This window comes from Neovison vison, chromosome 5 (assembly GCF_020171115.1).
Source record: "Neovison vison isolate M4711 chromosome 5, ASM_NN_V1, whole genome shotgun sequence".
In the NCBI taxonomy this organism is placed as follows: domain Eukaryota; kingdom Metazoa; phylum Chordata; class Mammalia; order Carnivora; family Mustelidae; genus Neogale; species Neogale vison.
This window is the reverse complement of record NC_058095.1, coordinates 25608052-25624609: the sequence shown is the minus strand read 5'-3', so window position 1 is coordinate 25624609 and position 16558 is coordinate 25608052. Positions and strand designations below refer to the sequence as shown.

At 42.3% G+C, this 16558-nt stretch overlaps 1 protein-coding gene across 2 annotated transcripts in view; it reads right to left on the bottom strand.

Moving 5' to 3' along the window:
* The window catches only part of SMYD4 (SET and MYND domain containing 4), a 54866-nt gene that overhangs the window by 6900 nt on the left and 31408 nt on the right, over positions 1–16558 (bottom strand). For both annotated transcript variants that reach the window (XM_044248165.1, XM_044248166.1), the window contains exon 6: positions 9–200. In XM_044248165.1, the coding sequence (XP_044104100.1) occupies positions 9–200 (192 nt within the window). The remainder of the gene's footprint in view (positions 1–8; positions 201–16558) is intronic.

Below are 16558 nucleotides of genomic sequence, written 5' to 3'. Positions count from 1 at the left end.
GGGCTCACCATAGCAGTGCAGTATCTCTTGCCCTTTTGCAATCTTCTCTGATGCCCGGACGGTGGCGACAGTGCTAACGAAGGACATGCTGGTGTTGGGGCTGCAGGAGTGGTTCAGGAGGCTGACAACAGGGAAGATGCCTGTTGCAAGGCGGACCTGCCTGCTGTTGGTGACGTTGTTCTCTTCAGATCCTGAAAGCGCTGCAGGAAAAAGGAAAAATGTGTCAGGACATTAGTCTTGGCCTCGCCGTCCATCCCTCAGAAGATGAGCTGGGCCACTGGGCCTGAAGCCCATCTGAGTCAGAGCTCCGGAGCCGGATCCAATAGACATCAGATGGAACATGACTCACAGCAAACCCTCGTCCCCAGGAAGCAAAGCAAATGAACACATGAAAAGTCCACCGGAATCCTGGAACCTAACCACTGTGTCTCAATTCCAGAAAAAATCCAAAGATTAGAATGCATTAAATAATAATAATAAAAAAGGAACTGTCAGTCGGGAGCCTTCTAGATAGACAGTTTCATAATGTTCACCAGGACACAGAAATGAGAGTACCTGCTGAGGTTATTTCCCAAAGGCTTCTATAGTTGAAGCTGCTTTTGTTTAACTGGTCTTTGGTTAGTTAATAGAATAAGTAACCTCATTGTTCTCTCAAACTAAGTAGGTTTATAATATATTTTAAAAAATCGTATTTCTTAAGCTTACCTGGTTCCTTGAGCCGTCTGTCCCAACTTTGTGGGAAATCAGTCAGCAGCAGTTGTCATTGAAAAAACCTCTCTGGGGGCACCTGGGGGACTCAGTTGGTTAAATGTCTGTCCTGGGCTCAGGTCATGATACCAGGGTCCTGGGATCGAGCCCCACATTGGTCTCCCCGCTCAGAGGAGCCTGCTTCTCCCTCACCCTCTGCCCCTCCCCAAGTGTTCATACTTTGTCTCTCTCTCTCTCAAAAATAAACAAAAAAAATCTTTGGGGAAAAAACCAAAAAAACCCTAAAACCTCTGTGGAAGGGCCCTACTCAAGAGAGTCTCATGTCCCAAACAATCTCTTCTTAGAAACACAATTAAACGGCAATTTAACGACATGATTGAAAATTGGGAAGGAAGGAAAAGGCCTTCAAGCAGTGAGGCTATTTCTGCACCAAAGCTCCCACACTTAGATTTATAGATGAGGAGGTCTATATCCTCTCATGCAGTCCTATTTGCTCTTATTTTAGCCACGGTTTTAAATGGCTTGGTTATTCAGTTCCTCAGCCCAGAGTAGTCGAGAAACAGAACTAGTAAGAGGCAGGTTTTCTGACAATGGCAGGAGACAGGAAGACAGACAGGAGAAGGAGGCAGAAAACTTACATAAGAATAACAGCCTCAGGGCAAACAAAAACACTAGTACCACTCAAGTTTACGCTGTGACACTTTCTTAACCAGAGGTTCCTAGACTAATGGCCGATCTGAGTGGGTTTTGTAATAGCCATACCTACCCATCTCAGGGAGACGGATGCACAAGATAGATAACCTTGGGCATCAGAAAGGCTTCAAGTTGTGTCTGGTAGCCTTGGTGGAAGCACGAGGAAACTGTATTTTCTTTCTTTTTAAAGACTTATTTATGTATTTGACAGACAGCACGAGTAGGCAGAGAGGCAGGCAGAGAGAGAGAGAGGAGGAAGCAGGCTCCCTGCTGAAGAGAGAGCCCGATGCAGGCAGGGCTCCATCCAGGGCTCGATCCCAGGACCCTGGGATCATGACCTGAGCCGAAGGCAGAGGCTTTAACACTGAGCCACCCTGGTGCCCCAGGGAAACTGTATTTTCAACAGAACTGGTTGAAATCTGAATGATTCTCATACTTCAGAGGGAAGGTTTCAGTTTTCCGCAGAACTAAAAAGCCATCAGCTAATTGTCCCATCACTGTGTATGCCAGGAATTTCAACACACCAGTCTCCGAAGAACTGAAGTAGTCGAGGGACAAATGCAATGAATAAAGAAAATATCATGAACCACCATGTGGAAATGTTCTAGAAAGGAAAACACTAAATACAGGAATCATGTAGTCTCTCTGCAGACCATTCTATTATCTGTTGCTATGGAGGACGAGAACAGAACAAGTCAATAAAATTCACAGGGAATCCAAATGACTCAATTGGAGTCAACAGTCCCACAAATTGTATTGAAATCTCTCATCAGAGCTGCTCTTAAGTATTCGGCAGATTTTAGTTTACCCTCCCTTCCCCCCTCCAATGCCTACCTTCTGGTGTATGTGCTAATGAGCAGTGAAAATGCTAAAAGGTAGGCAGCAGGAAGGAGCAGTACAGGGCACGAACAGTTTGTAGTCTGAATAATCAGCCTCTGCATAATTAAAAGTTGACTTGCATTCCCAACTACTGATAACTGGCAAGCTGTATTGAACAGTTGCTAAAATTTTCCCAGAAAAAAATTATCACAATACAGTGAGTAATGTCAGCTTCGTGAATTATTTATAGATGATTCTCTACCATAAGTAGGCCTAGGAACTGAGTGGGGTGAATATTTATGTCAGAGTTGAGTCTCTAATTATTTCTAAAAATTAAGTATTGACTTAAAAAATTATCCAATATTTTGCATTAGTAATCTGTTAGCAGAGATAATGAAAAGTGAGAATATGTATGTACCTTATCAACTAAATTTAATATGTGACATTTCGTGTATAAAACAAAAACAAAAACAGAGAGGGAGTGATTCTTTATTTTACTAAAAGGGTACACTGATAATATCCCTTAGTGGATTTAAAATGGATTCAAGGGGGCGCCTGGGTGGCTCAGTGGTTTAAGCCTCTGCCTTCAGCTCGGGTCGTGATCTCGGGGTCCTGGGATCGAGCCCCGCATCAGGTTCTCTGCTCAGCGGGGAGCCTGCTTCTCCCTCTCTCTCTGCCTGCCTCTCTGCCTGCTTGTGATCTCTGTCTGTCAAGTAAATAAATAAAATCTTAAAAAAAAAAAAAAAAAAGATTAAAAAAATAAATAAATAAAATGGATTCAAGGGGCACCTGGGGGTCCCAGTCAATTAAGTGTCCGACTCTACATTTTGGCTCAGGTCATGATCTCAGGGTTGTGAGATCAGAGGGACTTGTGTTGGGCTCCACTCTCAGTGGAGTCTGCTCTCCCTCTCCCTCTGCCTCTGCCTCTCCCCTCATGTGTTCCCTCTCTCCCTCTCTCTCCAATATATAAATAAATCTTAAAAAAAAAAAATGGATGGGCATCTGGGTGGCTCAGTTGGTTAAGCAACTGTCTTCAGCTCAGGTCATGATCCTGGAGTCCCAGGATCGAGTCCCGCATCAGGTGCCTTGCTCTCCCTCTGTCCTCTCCCCTCTCATGCTCTCTCTTACTCACTCTCTCTCTCTGTCAAATAAATAAATAAAATCTTAAAAAAAATAGCTCATTAAAAAAAAATAGCTCATTAACTCTTAAAAATGGGATCAAGTACAGAAAAAAGATCCATTCACAATACTTCCACAATATACCTATCCTGGTAGATATTTTGTACCACAAGAAATTTGTGTGTATGTCACACAAATAATCAACCACACAAACTGAAAGTAGATTCCTTGGCTGCTGAAGAGTGAAAGCAAAGGCCAGTGAACTAATCTGAACCTACATGGAACCTCATTAAGCCTTGTAATGAAGCCAGATACATCACAAATCTGTCATTCCCTCTGAGACAGAACCATACGGACCAAAGTCTACAATATCATCAATGGCTAGTTCTGTGCCTTAAGAGTCATACCAAAGAAAGGTTTCTGAGGAACGCTGATTAAGTAGTATCTATGCAAAGATAATAACATACACTTTCATAGGTTTCATTCAAAGTCTATCCTAGTTAATGCCTGAATCCTTCTGTGCTGCTAATGAAAGACCTGCTAATGAGATTCCATAAGAACACTAACGGGGAAGTGCTGGAACCCCAAAGAAATAAGAAGGGATATACCAAGATTAGAAATATGAGCTGACTAAAACAAAATTAGATAGGATTCAAAACTGAAAGTGAACATTGCTGGTAGGAGTGTAACTGGTGTAACTTTCCTGGAGGGCAATTTTGCAGTATTTATCAAGGGCCTTAAAAATGTTCTTATGGGGGCGCCTGGGTGGCTCAGTGGGTTAAAGCCTCTGCCTTTGGCTCCAGTCATGATCCCAGAGTCCTGGGATCGAGCCCCGCATCGGGCTCTCTGTTCAGCATGGAGCCTGCTTCCTCCTCTCTCTCTGTCTGCCTGCCTCTCTGCCTACTTGTGATCTCTGTCAAATAAATAAATAAAATCTTTTAAAAAAAAATGTTCTTATGGGGGCGCCTGGGTAGCTCAGTTGTTAAGCATCTGCCTTCAGCTCTGGTCATGATCTCGGAGTCCTGGGATCGAGCACCATATCAGGCTCCCTGCTCAGCAAGAAGCCTGCTTCTCCCTCTCCCACACCCCCTGCTTGTGTTCCCTCTCTCTCACTGTCTCTCTGTCAAATAAATAAATAAAATCTCAAAAAAAAAAAAAAAAAAAAGTTCTTGTAAGGGGTCCTGGGTGGCTCAGTCAGTTGGGCTTCCAAGTCTAAATTTCAGCTCAGGTCACGATCCTGGTGTCATGGGATCAAGCCCCACCTCAGCCCCACTTGAATCTGCTTGAGTTTCTCTCTCCCTCTGCCCCTCTCCCGGCTCATGCACTCCTGAACACATGCTCTCTTTCTCTCTCAAATAAATAAATCTTTAAAAAAATTAAAAATGTTCACATTAAAAAAAGTTCCTATTGTTTTAATTACTTTTAGTATTTAGAAAACCAGTTAAAATTACAAAAGGAATACATGGTAGTCAGAAAAAAATTACAAAGTAAAAATTATAAAGAAAATAAGTCATCTGTGAGCCTATCAGACAGGTACAATAGTTTGGGGCATTTTTTTCTAGGCCTCTGTCCAGTCTTATATATGAAATTCCCATGTGATACACAGCAATTTGTAATTTACTTCTCTTCACTTAATACATTATGGCCATTTCTTTATATTCTAACCTAAAATGCATATTATAGCTAAAAAAAAAAAAAGAAGGCAACACAGCAACCCTGCCAATGTGATAGGGAAAAATGGTATCTTGTTTTAAGTACAGGAGAGGCTAAACAGGACCATATTTACTACTGCTTAGATAAAAGGCTTGCTTATGTGCCTTTTTAACAGCCTTTTAAAGATATAATTTATCTACCATAAAATTCACTTATTTTAAGTGTACTAATTCATGATTTTCTTTAGGAAATTCATATAAGCTGTGCAACCATTATCACAATCTAGTTTTAGATTTTCACCACTATTGTATACGTTTAAAGACTGACTTTAAGAGCTGCATAGTTCCTAGAAATGTTCTTTCATTTTGCTATTTTCATTTTAGTTTATGGGCTTTTTCTCCCCTGGGGTTGGTTTGCTTTTAAAATAACAACTATTTCGGGTGCCTGCATGGCTTAGCTGGTTAAGCGCCCGACTCTTGATTTTGTCTCAGGTCATGATCTGGTGTGAGATTGAGCCCTCAGTACTGGGGAGTTGGCTTGAGATTCTTTCCTTCTGCCCTTCCCCCCACTTGCATGTGCACCCCTGCTCTCTATGGTGAATAAATCAATCTTTAAAAACAAACAAAAACAACTATTTCATGTGTTTACAGTGCTCTGTGCCAGCAACTTTGCCCAGAGTTTAGCTACACGTTTTCTGCTGGTCTTTCCCGGGATTATTCATATTATTGCATTCATCTAGCATATGGTCTTTTTTTTTAAAGATTTTATTTATATATTTGTTAGAGTGAGAAAGAGAGAGTACAAGCAGGCAGAGTGGCAGGTAGAGGCAGAGGGAGAAGCAGGCTCCCCGTGGAGCAAAGAGCCCAATGCGGGACTCGATCCCAAGACACCGGGATCATGACCTGAGCCAAAGGCAGCCGCTTAACCACCTGAGCCACCCAGGCATCCCGCATACGGTCTTTTTTAAAAAAAATATTTTATTTATTTATTTGACAGAGAGAGACACAGCAAAAGAGGGAATACAAGCAGGGGGAGCTGGAGTGGGAGAAGCGGGGGTGGGGGTGGTGGTTAGGGGGAGAAGGTGAAGCAGATTCCCCAGACTCCCTGTAAGCAGGGAGCCCAATGAGAGGCTTGATCCCAGGACCCTGGGATCATGACCTGAGCGGAAGGCAGACGCTTAACAACTGAATCACCCAGGTGCCCTAGCATATGGTCTTTTACCCTCAAGAAGGCTAGACTTAAAAAAACAAAGAAGGCTAACCTAGGCTTGTTCATATGGCTACACACCATCATTCCAAGAAAATGACATGGAAGCTACAAGGCCTCTTAAAGCCTAGACTCCAAAGTCACACAAGGGTCAAAGTAAGTTACGGGGCTGGCCCAGATTCAAGGGCAGAGAAAACAGACTCTACCTCTTTTTTTTTTTTTAAAGATTTTTATTTATTTGACAGACAGAGATCACAAGTAGGCAGAGAGGCAGGCAGAGAGAGAGGAGGAAGCAGGCTCCCTGCAGAGCAGAGAGCCCGATGCGGGACTCGATCCCAGGACCCTGAGATCATGACCTGAGCCGAAGGCAGTGGCTTAACCCACTGAGCCACCCAGGCGCCCCCAGACTCTACCTCTTGATTGGAGAAAAAGCAGTATGAAGTTGCAAAAGGGCAAACATACAGGGGTGGGTGAAATTTTTGGGGTTATCTTTGCAAACAATCTTCCCCAGAGGCCCGGAGGTTCATCCAGTCCTCTCTTTATCCATAGGAGGATACTGAGGGAAATTTCTCTGACATTAGCAATAGCAACAGCTTTCTAGACACATCTCCTGAGGCAAGGGAAACAAAAGCAAAAATAAACTACTGGGACTACATCAAAATATAGCTTTTGCACAGCAAAGTAAATAACCAACAAAACTACAAGGCAACCTTCTAAACAGGAGGAGGTATCTGCAAATGACAGATCTGATAAAGACTAGTATCCAGGGGCGCCTGGGTGGCTCAGTGGGTTAGACCGCTGCCTTCGGCTCAGGTCATGATCTCAGGGTCCTGGGATCGAGTCCCGCGTCGGGCTCTCTGCTCGGCGGGGAGCCTGCTTCCTCCTCTCTCTCTCTGCCTGCCTCTCTGCCTACTTGTGATCTCTCTCTGTCAAATAAATAAATAAAATCTTAAAAAAAAAAAAAAAGACTAGTATCCAATCTATATAGAGAACTGATACAACTCAACATCCAAAAAAACAAATAATCCATTTAAAAACGGGCAGAAGACAAGAACAGACATTCCTCCAAAGAAGACATCCAGATGGCCAACAGACACATGAAAAGATGCTCAACATCACTCATCATCAGGGAGATGCAAATCAAAACCTCACACCTGTCAGAGTGGCTACCAATAAAAAACTCAAGGAACAATAACGATGGCGAGAATGAGGACAAAAAGAAATCCTTGTGCACTGTTGGTGGGAATGCAAACTGCTGCAGCCACTGTGGAGGACAGCTGGGAGTCTCCCCAAAAAGTTACAAATAGAACTATTCTATGATCCAGTAATTGCACTGCTGGGTAATGACCCAAGGAATATGAAAATTGGAAGGAATATATGCACCTTTATGTTCTTTGTAGCATTATTTACAATAGTTAAACTATGGGAACAGCCCAAGTGTTCACTGACAGATGAATGGATAAAGAAGATGTGGTCTATATACAATATAGTATTACTCAGCCATAAAAAAATGAAATCTTGCTGTTCTAACAACATAGATGGAGCTAGAGAGTATAATGGTAAGCAAAATAAGCCAGTCATAGATAAATACCATGTGATTTCACTCATATGTGGAAACGGAGAAACAGAACAAGGGGCGCCTGGGTGTTTCAATTGGTTACGTCCTGGGATTGAATCCTCCTCTGGGCTCCTTGCTCAGAGAGGAGCCTGCTTCTCCCTCTGCCCCTGTCCCCACTTGTGCTCTCTCAAATAAAAAATAAAAAATTAAAAAAAAAAAAAAAAAAAAGAAACAAATGAGCAAGGAAAAAAAGAGAAAGAGAGAGACAAGCCAGGAAACAGACTCTTAAAGATGGAGAATAAATTGATGGTGACCAATGGGTGTGGGGATGGGGGTAATAGGTGATAGGGAGTAAGAGTACATGTGTGATGATGAGCACAAATAATGTATATAAATTGTTGAATTACTATGTTGTACACCTGAAACTAATATAGCATTGTTGGGCGTCTGGATAGCTCAGTTGGTTAAGTGACTGACTTTGGCTCAGGTCATGATCCTGGAGTCCCGGGGTCAAGTCCCACATCGGGTTCCCTGCTCAGTGGGGAGTCCGCTTCTCCCTCTGACCTTACTCCCTGTCGTGCACACACACTCTCTCTCTCAAATATCTCAAATATTTATCAAATAAATAAAAAAATCTTTAAAATAACATTGTCAACTACACTGGTATTAAAAAAAAAGTATACTAAGTGAGGCACACAGAAAGGTTAAGCACTCTGAGTTCATATGGAGAGTTAACGGTTAGAATCAGTGGAGTGGAAACCCAGGCCTGCTGCCTCCCAGTCCCATGTTTTAATTCCTACAAGGATCTCTTCCACCCACATTCTCTGTCTTCTTTGGTGATTATAGTGTTCTTGATAATTTGGTCTTTAGGTTAAATCTAGCTTTCTTTAATTACTTAAATTGGATATTCTATGTTTTAAAAAGCTTCTCTCACCCTAAGACCATGTAAGTGTTCACTTATCTTTTCCTAGTTATCTGATGGTTTAGTGTTTCCCTGTTTAACTTTTTAATGATTTAACACTTTTAGGGGACTTTCGTATCAGTACCATCCTGTCTTTCATTACTGTAGCTTCATGCTGATATGAAATCTGATGGTACCAAGCCCCTTCAATACTCTTCTATTTATTATTATTATTATTGGAGCACCTGGGAGTCTCAGTTGGTTAACCACTGACTCTTGATTTTTGGCTCAGGTCCTGATCTCAGGGTCCTGAGATAGGGCCCTGCCTCCAGCTTCAGCTCTAGGCACAAGTCTGCTTGAGATGTTCTCTCTCCCTTTCTCTCTGCCCATCCCCCAACGCTCATTCTCTCTCACTAAATAAAATCTTTAAACAATATATATTATTTTTATTGAACAGGTTATAGAAGAGATGTAGTTAAAAAGACCAGAGCAAACATCATCATCAGGCTCCTCTGATTCTTCTTTCCTTGCCTCCATCGCCTTCTCACTGGGGGCAGCAGTGTTGCTAGGATCCCCCTGATGCTGGGACGGCTCCACCAGTGCCTTCATTGCTAATGGGACTCTTGTGACGCTGGCCAAGGCCTCTGCAAACAAGCGGGGCGGGAAGGGTTGGACATTTACACCAGGGACTCTAGGAGGACACTGATGGTAGCCTTGGTGAGCGCCACCTGGTCCTGCGGGATGAGCTCGGGGAGGGAGGGTGTGGGCTGCCAAGTTCAAGGATTCAGTACTCTTACAAAATGGCTATTTTCGGGTGCCTGGGTGGCTCAGTGGGTTAAAGCCTCTGCCTTCGGCTCAGGTCATGATCTCAGGATCCTGGGATCGAGCACCGCATCGGGCTCTCTGCTCAGCAGGGAGCCTACTTCCCGCTCTCTCTCTCTGCCTACCTCTCTGCCTACTTGTGATCTGTGTCTGTCAAATAAATAAATAAAATCTTAAAAAAAATGGCTATTCTCACCACTTATTCAAGATGAACTTTAGCATCAGTGTCCAATTCCATGAAAAATCCAATTGTGATTTCGTGTGGAACTGCACTGCACTGGTTGGGGGAATGCAGGGGAACTGCTATTTTTAGTTTTCAGTGTTTCCGTCTCAGAATATGGTCTGTCTCTTACCCGAACCTGTGTATCCCTCCAAGTTAATTATGTTTGCATTTCTGGATGAGACCCTTCTTGGTCATCTCTTGGCATTCCTTCAATAAACTGCTGGATGTGATACAGCAGTGATTTTCTCAGGATTCCTACAGTGATATTCACAAGTGAGACTAATCTATAGTTCTTATCCTTGGCTTTGCAAAATGAATGGGAAAGGACTCCAGGTTCCCCCATGCCCCGGAACAGTTTATACTGTATAAAAATGATCTGTTCTTTGAAAGATATTTTTTGTTTTATTAAAAAATGTGACGACAGATGCCTGGATGGCTCAGAAGGTTAAGCATTTGCCTTCAGCTACGGTTGTGATCTCAGGGTCCTTGGATCAAGCCCCATGCTAGACTCCCAGCTCAGTGCGGAGTCTGCTTCTCCCTCTCCTTCTGCCTCTCCTGCTTATGCTCTCTCTTTCTCCTAAATGAATACTTAAAATCTTTTTAAAAAAATGTGGCTAAATATGGTCCTTAGAAGTTTTAAAGAACTTACATGGAAAAGAGTGGGTCTGGCTTCTTTTTATGGATATATGTATATATATCTCTAAGATTTTTTTTTTTAAAGATTTTATTTATTTATTTGAGAGAGAGAGACAGTGAGAGAGAAAATGAGCGAGGAGAAGGTCAGAGGGAGAAGCAGACTCCCCATGGAGCTGGGAGCCCGATGTGGGACTCAATCCCGGGACCCCAGGATCATGACCTGAGCCAATGGCTGTCGTCCAACCAACTGAGCCACCCAGGCGCCCCATATATCTCTAAGATTTTATTTGTCAGAGAGAGACAGAGAGAGCACAAGCAGGGGGAGCCACAGAAGGAGAGGGAGAAGCAGACTCCCTGCTGAGCAGGGAGCCTAATGAGGGGCTCGATCCCAGGACCCCGAGATCATGACCTGAGCAGAAGGTAGACACTTAACTGACTGAGCCACCCAGGCGTTCCTGGAAATATTTTGATAATCTTTAAATTTTCCTACAGTCACTGGATATTTGAAGTGTTCTCTTCCTGAGAAAATGTAGTAAATTTGTGTTTTCTACTTAATGTTTTCAAATTTAAGAGTCTAAAATGATATTAAATACTTGCTTAAAATTTAAAATTTAATTTATATTATTGGCTATACTCCTTCATTGCTCCTAATTTTGTGGGCTTTTTTCCTTACTAAATAGATATCTTAATTAGATTTGCCAAATCTCTGTCTCTATCAGGAGTCTACATACTGTAACCTGTTGGCCAAATCACGCAGACTGCCTGTTTTTGTAGAGTGTAGTCTAAGAACTGCTTTTACATTTTTAAGTGGTTGAAAAAAAACAATGAAAAGAACAATGCTCACTATGTGAATTCTAAGAAATCAAATTTCAGTGTCCATCATGAAGTGCTCCTGGAACCTAGCCATTCAGTCATTTTCTGCATTGTCAATGGCGACTTTGGTGCTGCAATGGCAGAGCTGAGTCAGAGACGCCATGGCCTGCAAAGCCTAAAATATTTACTGTCTGGCCCTTTACAGAAAAAGTTTACTGAACCCTGTGATGAGGAGAACAAAGACAAAAGAAAAGTAAGTAAAATTAAATTTCCTTACAACTTGTAGCCCATTGACAAATACTTGAGACAGGCAGAGTACGACAATCCTCAAGGAGCTCACAACTGCCTTAACATTAAAGCTTTCCTAGAGGCAAAAAGCAACCTCTTAGCTTGACAACAGCCAGTCTTCCAGGATTCTCTCTCACCCTCTGCCTCTGCCTGCACCTCCCCCCATCCCATGCATGTGCGCATGAGCTCACACTCTCAATAAATGAAAGCTTATCTGAAGATTTTATTTATTTATTTGATAGACACAGCCACAGAAGGAGCACAGCAGGGGGAGCAGCAGGCAGAGGGAGAAGCAGGCTTCCTGCTGAGCAAGGAGACCGATAAGGGGCTTGATCCCAGGACTCTGGGATCATGACCTGAGCCAAAGGCAGACGCTTAACCAACTGAGCCACCCAGGAGTCCGTGAAATGTTAATTTTTTTTAAAAATTTATTTATTTATTTGAGAGAGAGAGTGAGAAAGAGCACATGAGCAGGGGCAGAGGGAGAGGAAGAGGGAGAAGCAGGTTCCCCCTGATGTGGAACTCGTTCCCAGGACTCAGGAATAACGACCTGAGGCAACTGCATACGCTTAACTGGCTGAGCTACCCAGATACCCCTAAATGAAATCTTTAAAACAAATAAATAACTGAATAAAAATATATACATGGGAGAAAAGGACGACTAAAAGCAAAAATATCAAAATCTTAACAGTAATCAATTCTGAAGGTAGAAGTATGGGGGACCGCTACCTTCTTCTTTGAACTTTCACTACAGTTTTAAAATTAAAAACACTGGGTGCCTGGGTGGCTCAGTGGGTTAGGCCGCTGCCTTCAGCTCAGGTTGTGATCTCAGGGTCCTGGGATCGAGTCCCGCATCGGGCTCCCTGCTGAGCGGAGAGCCTGCTTCCCTCTCTCTCTTTCTCTCTGCCTGCCTCTCCGTCTACTTGTGATCTCTCTGTCAAGTAAATGAATAGAATCTTTAAGAAAAAAAAAATTAAAAACACTGATTCACACAGTAACATTATTCTTGTAAATTTTTAAAATGGACTGGGGGCACCTGGGTGGCTGGGTCAGTTGAGTGTCCAACTCTTGGATTCAGCTCAGGTCGTGATCTCGGGGTTGTGAGATCAAGCCCCTCCTTGGGCTCAGAGGTCTGCTTGAGGTTCTCCTCTCCCTCTCCTTCTGCCCCTCCTGCTGTTCTCTCTCCTGCTCACGACACATGCTCTCTCTCTCTCCAAAAGTAAATAAAGAAATCTTTAAAATGGATGGTATGCCTTTCCATTATTCTAGTTTTCCTTAACACATGAAAATCCTTTTGGAAACTTCCTTACCTCTACCCACCCAACTTAAAAGTATATAATCAATCACTACTCACAACCCCAGTGCAGCTCTTTCTGCCCATGGGTCCTATTCCATGCTTTAATAAAAGCACCTTTTGCACTGAAAATATCTCAGGAGTTCTTTTTGGCCATTTGCTCCTGACCCACAACACATCACCATGGTCTAACGCACACAAGTTTTGATAGATGTATGTACTGAATGCCATAGTATATTAGTTATTTTGGCTTCAAGATCCTTATTTTTGATATATTTGATCAAAATCAGAGTGGTATATTAAAGTTTCTCACAGCTATGGTGTTTTTGCTAGTTTTTCCTGGTATACTTAATAATTTTTGCTTTGTAGTCACAATCTCTGTTTCTGAGAGCTAAGATTGATGTATTTCAGTGTGGAAAGTGTCCTATAAAAAAATAAAATTCCTTCTTTTTATTAGGTACCTTGAGTACCTAATCTTAATATTTCATGTTAATTCTAATATCCTGATTTGCTTGTGATTCCCAACATGTCTTACCCAAACATTCTGTGTTACTTTTGTAAACAGAGTATACCTGGATAATTTTTTTTTTAACCAGTTCTGAAAGATTCATTTCACTTTATCATCTTGTTGCTCAGTGAACTGGTTTTTATTTAAAAAATTTTTATTTTAAAGATTTTATTTATTTATTTGACAGAAAGATAGCACAGGCAGGGGGCGCGGCAGGCAGAGAGAGGGGGAGAAGCAGGCTTGACATGGAGCTCGATCCCAGGACCCTGGGATCATGACCTGGGTGGAAGGCAGACACTTAACTGATGGATGATCCAGGTGCCCCTCAGTGAACTGGTTTTTATGTTTTTTTAAAAATTCAATTTATTTTATTAAAAGATTTTATTTATTTGACAGAGAGAGATCACAAGGAGGCAGAGAGAGAGGAGGAAGCAGGCTCCCTGCTGAGCAGAGTCCAATGTGGGGTTCAGTCCCAAGACCCTGAGATCATGACTTGAGCCAAAGGCAGAGGCTTAACCCACTGAGCCACCCAGGCGCCCCTGAGTCAATGTTTTTAATTTTAAAACTGTAGTAAAAGTTCAAAGAAGGTAGCAGTAACCCATACTTCTACCTTCAGAATTGATTACGGTTAAGATTTTTGTATTTTTGCTTTTAGCTTCCTCCTATGTATATGTTTTTATTTAGTTATTTAATTTTTTAAAAAAGTACACTTATCTATTTAAAAAAAAAGATTTTATTTATTTGGCAGAGAGAGAGAGTGAGCACAAGTAGGGGGAGGAGCAGGCAGAGGGAGAGGGAGAAGCAGGCTCCTGGTGCGGCTCGGCAGATGCTCAATGACTGAGCCACCCAGGTACCCCTCGTTATTTATTTTAAAGATTTCACTTATTTATTTATTTTGAGAGCAAGCTAGAGAGAGAGCATGCACACTAGTGGAGCAGGGAGGGGCAGAGGTAGGGGGAGAGAAAGAGACTTTCAATCAGACTTGTGCTGAGCAGGGAGTTCAACCTGGGGGTCGATCTCACAACCCTGAGATCATTTCCTGAGCCGATATTGAGTTAGATGCTTAACCGACTGAGTCACCCAGGTGTCCCTCTTTATATATATTTTTAAAACATAAGGAAAGGGGCGCCTGGGTGGCTCAGTGGGTTAAAGCTCTGCCTTCGGCTCAGGTCATGATCTCAGGGTCCTGGGATCGAGCCCCACATCGGGCTCTCTGCTCGGCTGGTAGCCTGCTCCCTCCTCTCTCTCTGCCTGCCTCTCTGCCTCCTTGTGATTTCTATCTGTCGAATACATAAATAAATCTTAAACAAAGAAACAAAACATAAGGAAAAAATTGTACATAAAATATAGAGCCTGACAGGTAAAGCCAAAGTCTCCAATCCTCTTTCCATCACTCCAGGTAGCCGGTATCATGCTATGAATCTATTTCCCCCATCCTTATTAGCCACAGATCATACAGGTATTCCTGTCTATACATACATTTACTATCCAAAAGTTTATTCTCAACAATTTGTGAAAAATTTTACCCGAAACTTGCTATGCAAATAAAAACCTGACTATAATGATATGTCATGCACACAGAGCAAAAACATTTAGGCTAAGATTCTTTGACAGTTATGGACAGGCCACTGGAGGAAAGCAGATGGAAGTCTCCTTTGGTGCCCATGGCTTGGCCATTCTGCCACAGGGATTCAGCCTGCTATTGTTTAGCCTGTTATTGTTTACCTGGACAGTAGTTTCTATAGTTTTCAGAGCTCCTGGCATTTGTATCTTTTTTGTATGTTCTATTAAGTACTTCAGAGGCAAGACACAATAAAATCAGGAGTCGGTAATTTTCTGCCACTATAATCTGGAAGCCCCATATACTGTTTTTTTTTTTTTTTATATTCACAAAAACAAAAATACATGAATCGCTTCTCGGCCTTTTGGCTAAGATCAAGTGTAAAAACAAAAATACATGAAAAAATATTTTTTAAAATGCCAGTGAATGTACCCAAGGGAAAATATAATTCCAGAAAAACACCCAACAGATGTATTTTAGAAGGTAGCAATGGCTCAAAGAAGCCAATGGAAGCAGAGGAGAGAATGGAGACTGGCTTGCAATGGGATTTCCTAGCATTATAGGATGAAGCCAGGGCTATTCTGGGGGTGTTCCATGTGCTTCAGGATGGGGAAGACAGTCTTCCTCCAAAACACTTCTCGTGAAACGCCTACACACCATATAACTTGGCAGCTGCATTAAAATTAAAGATAAAAACATACATATAAAAGGTTGATGAAATTCTAGATTACCTAATGTGAGAAGATCAAAAGAGCTAAGCATGCATAGCTTCCTAAAGCCACATTTGTATCAGGCTGTCTATAAATCTTAGGTTTAGGTAATATCCAATTTTTCCCCTCAAGAGAGTTAATTAGAAATTTGAGAAAGGTGGGGCGCCTGGGTGGCTCAGTGGGTTAAGCCGCTGCCTTTGGCTCGGGTCATGATCTCAGGGTCCTGGGATCGAGTCCCGCATCGGGCTCTCTGCTCAGCAGGGAGCCTGCTTCCTTCTCTCTCTTTCTCTCTGCCTGCCTCTCTGCCTACTTGTGATCTCTGTCTGTCAAATAAATAAATAAAATCTTAAAAAAAAAAAAGAAAAGAAAAGAAATTTGAGAGAGGTATAATGACCTAATTGAATTGAAAGACATTATCTGCTAAAATGGAGATCACACAATAGAACGACCAGAAACACTGTTTCTTTTCTAGAGTATCTGTTGTTAGTACAGTGTCACTCATGATGCTGGCCACAGTCAACCTCTCCAACTACCTTAAATAGACTTGTCTGTAGGACCTGGTTCAGGCAAGCAGGTCTAGGCTGGTCTGTGTCTAGAGGCGGTCCCTAGATTGTTGGCCCCTGGCCAAAGGACAGCCCAAACAGGCTGGCCAACCGTTCAATACTGTATGAAAAGCTGTGCTTGGCCAGATTACTCTCTTGGAAATTTAAAACAGAAGGACAGAAGAAATCCGTCAGTTGGAAAGAGAAGAGACAGAGTAGCTGAGTCACATGAATAAGATTTTGATACCTTAACTCAACAGCAGACTCTTCTTTTTTTTAGATTAAAAAAATATTTTATTTATTCATTTATTTGAGAGAGAAAGTGAGAGAAGCAGACTGTCCGCTGAGCAGAGAGCCCTATATAGGGCTCAGTCCCAGGATCCTGGGATCATGACCTGAGCTGAACACAGATGGTTAACATACTGAGCCACCCAAGAGCCCTGTGGACCTCTCTTCTTTCTGCAGTCTTATTATTTTAGTTCTCCTTCACGATAAAAATCCCTC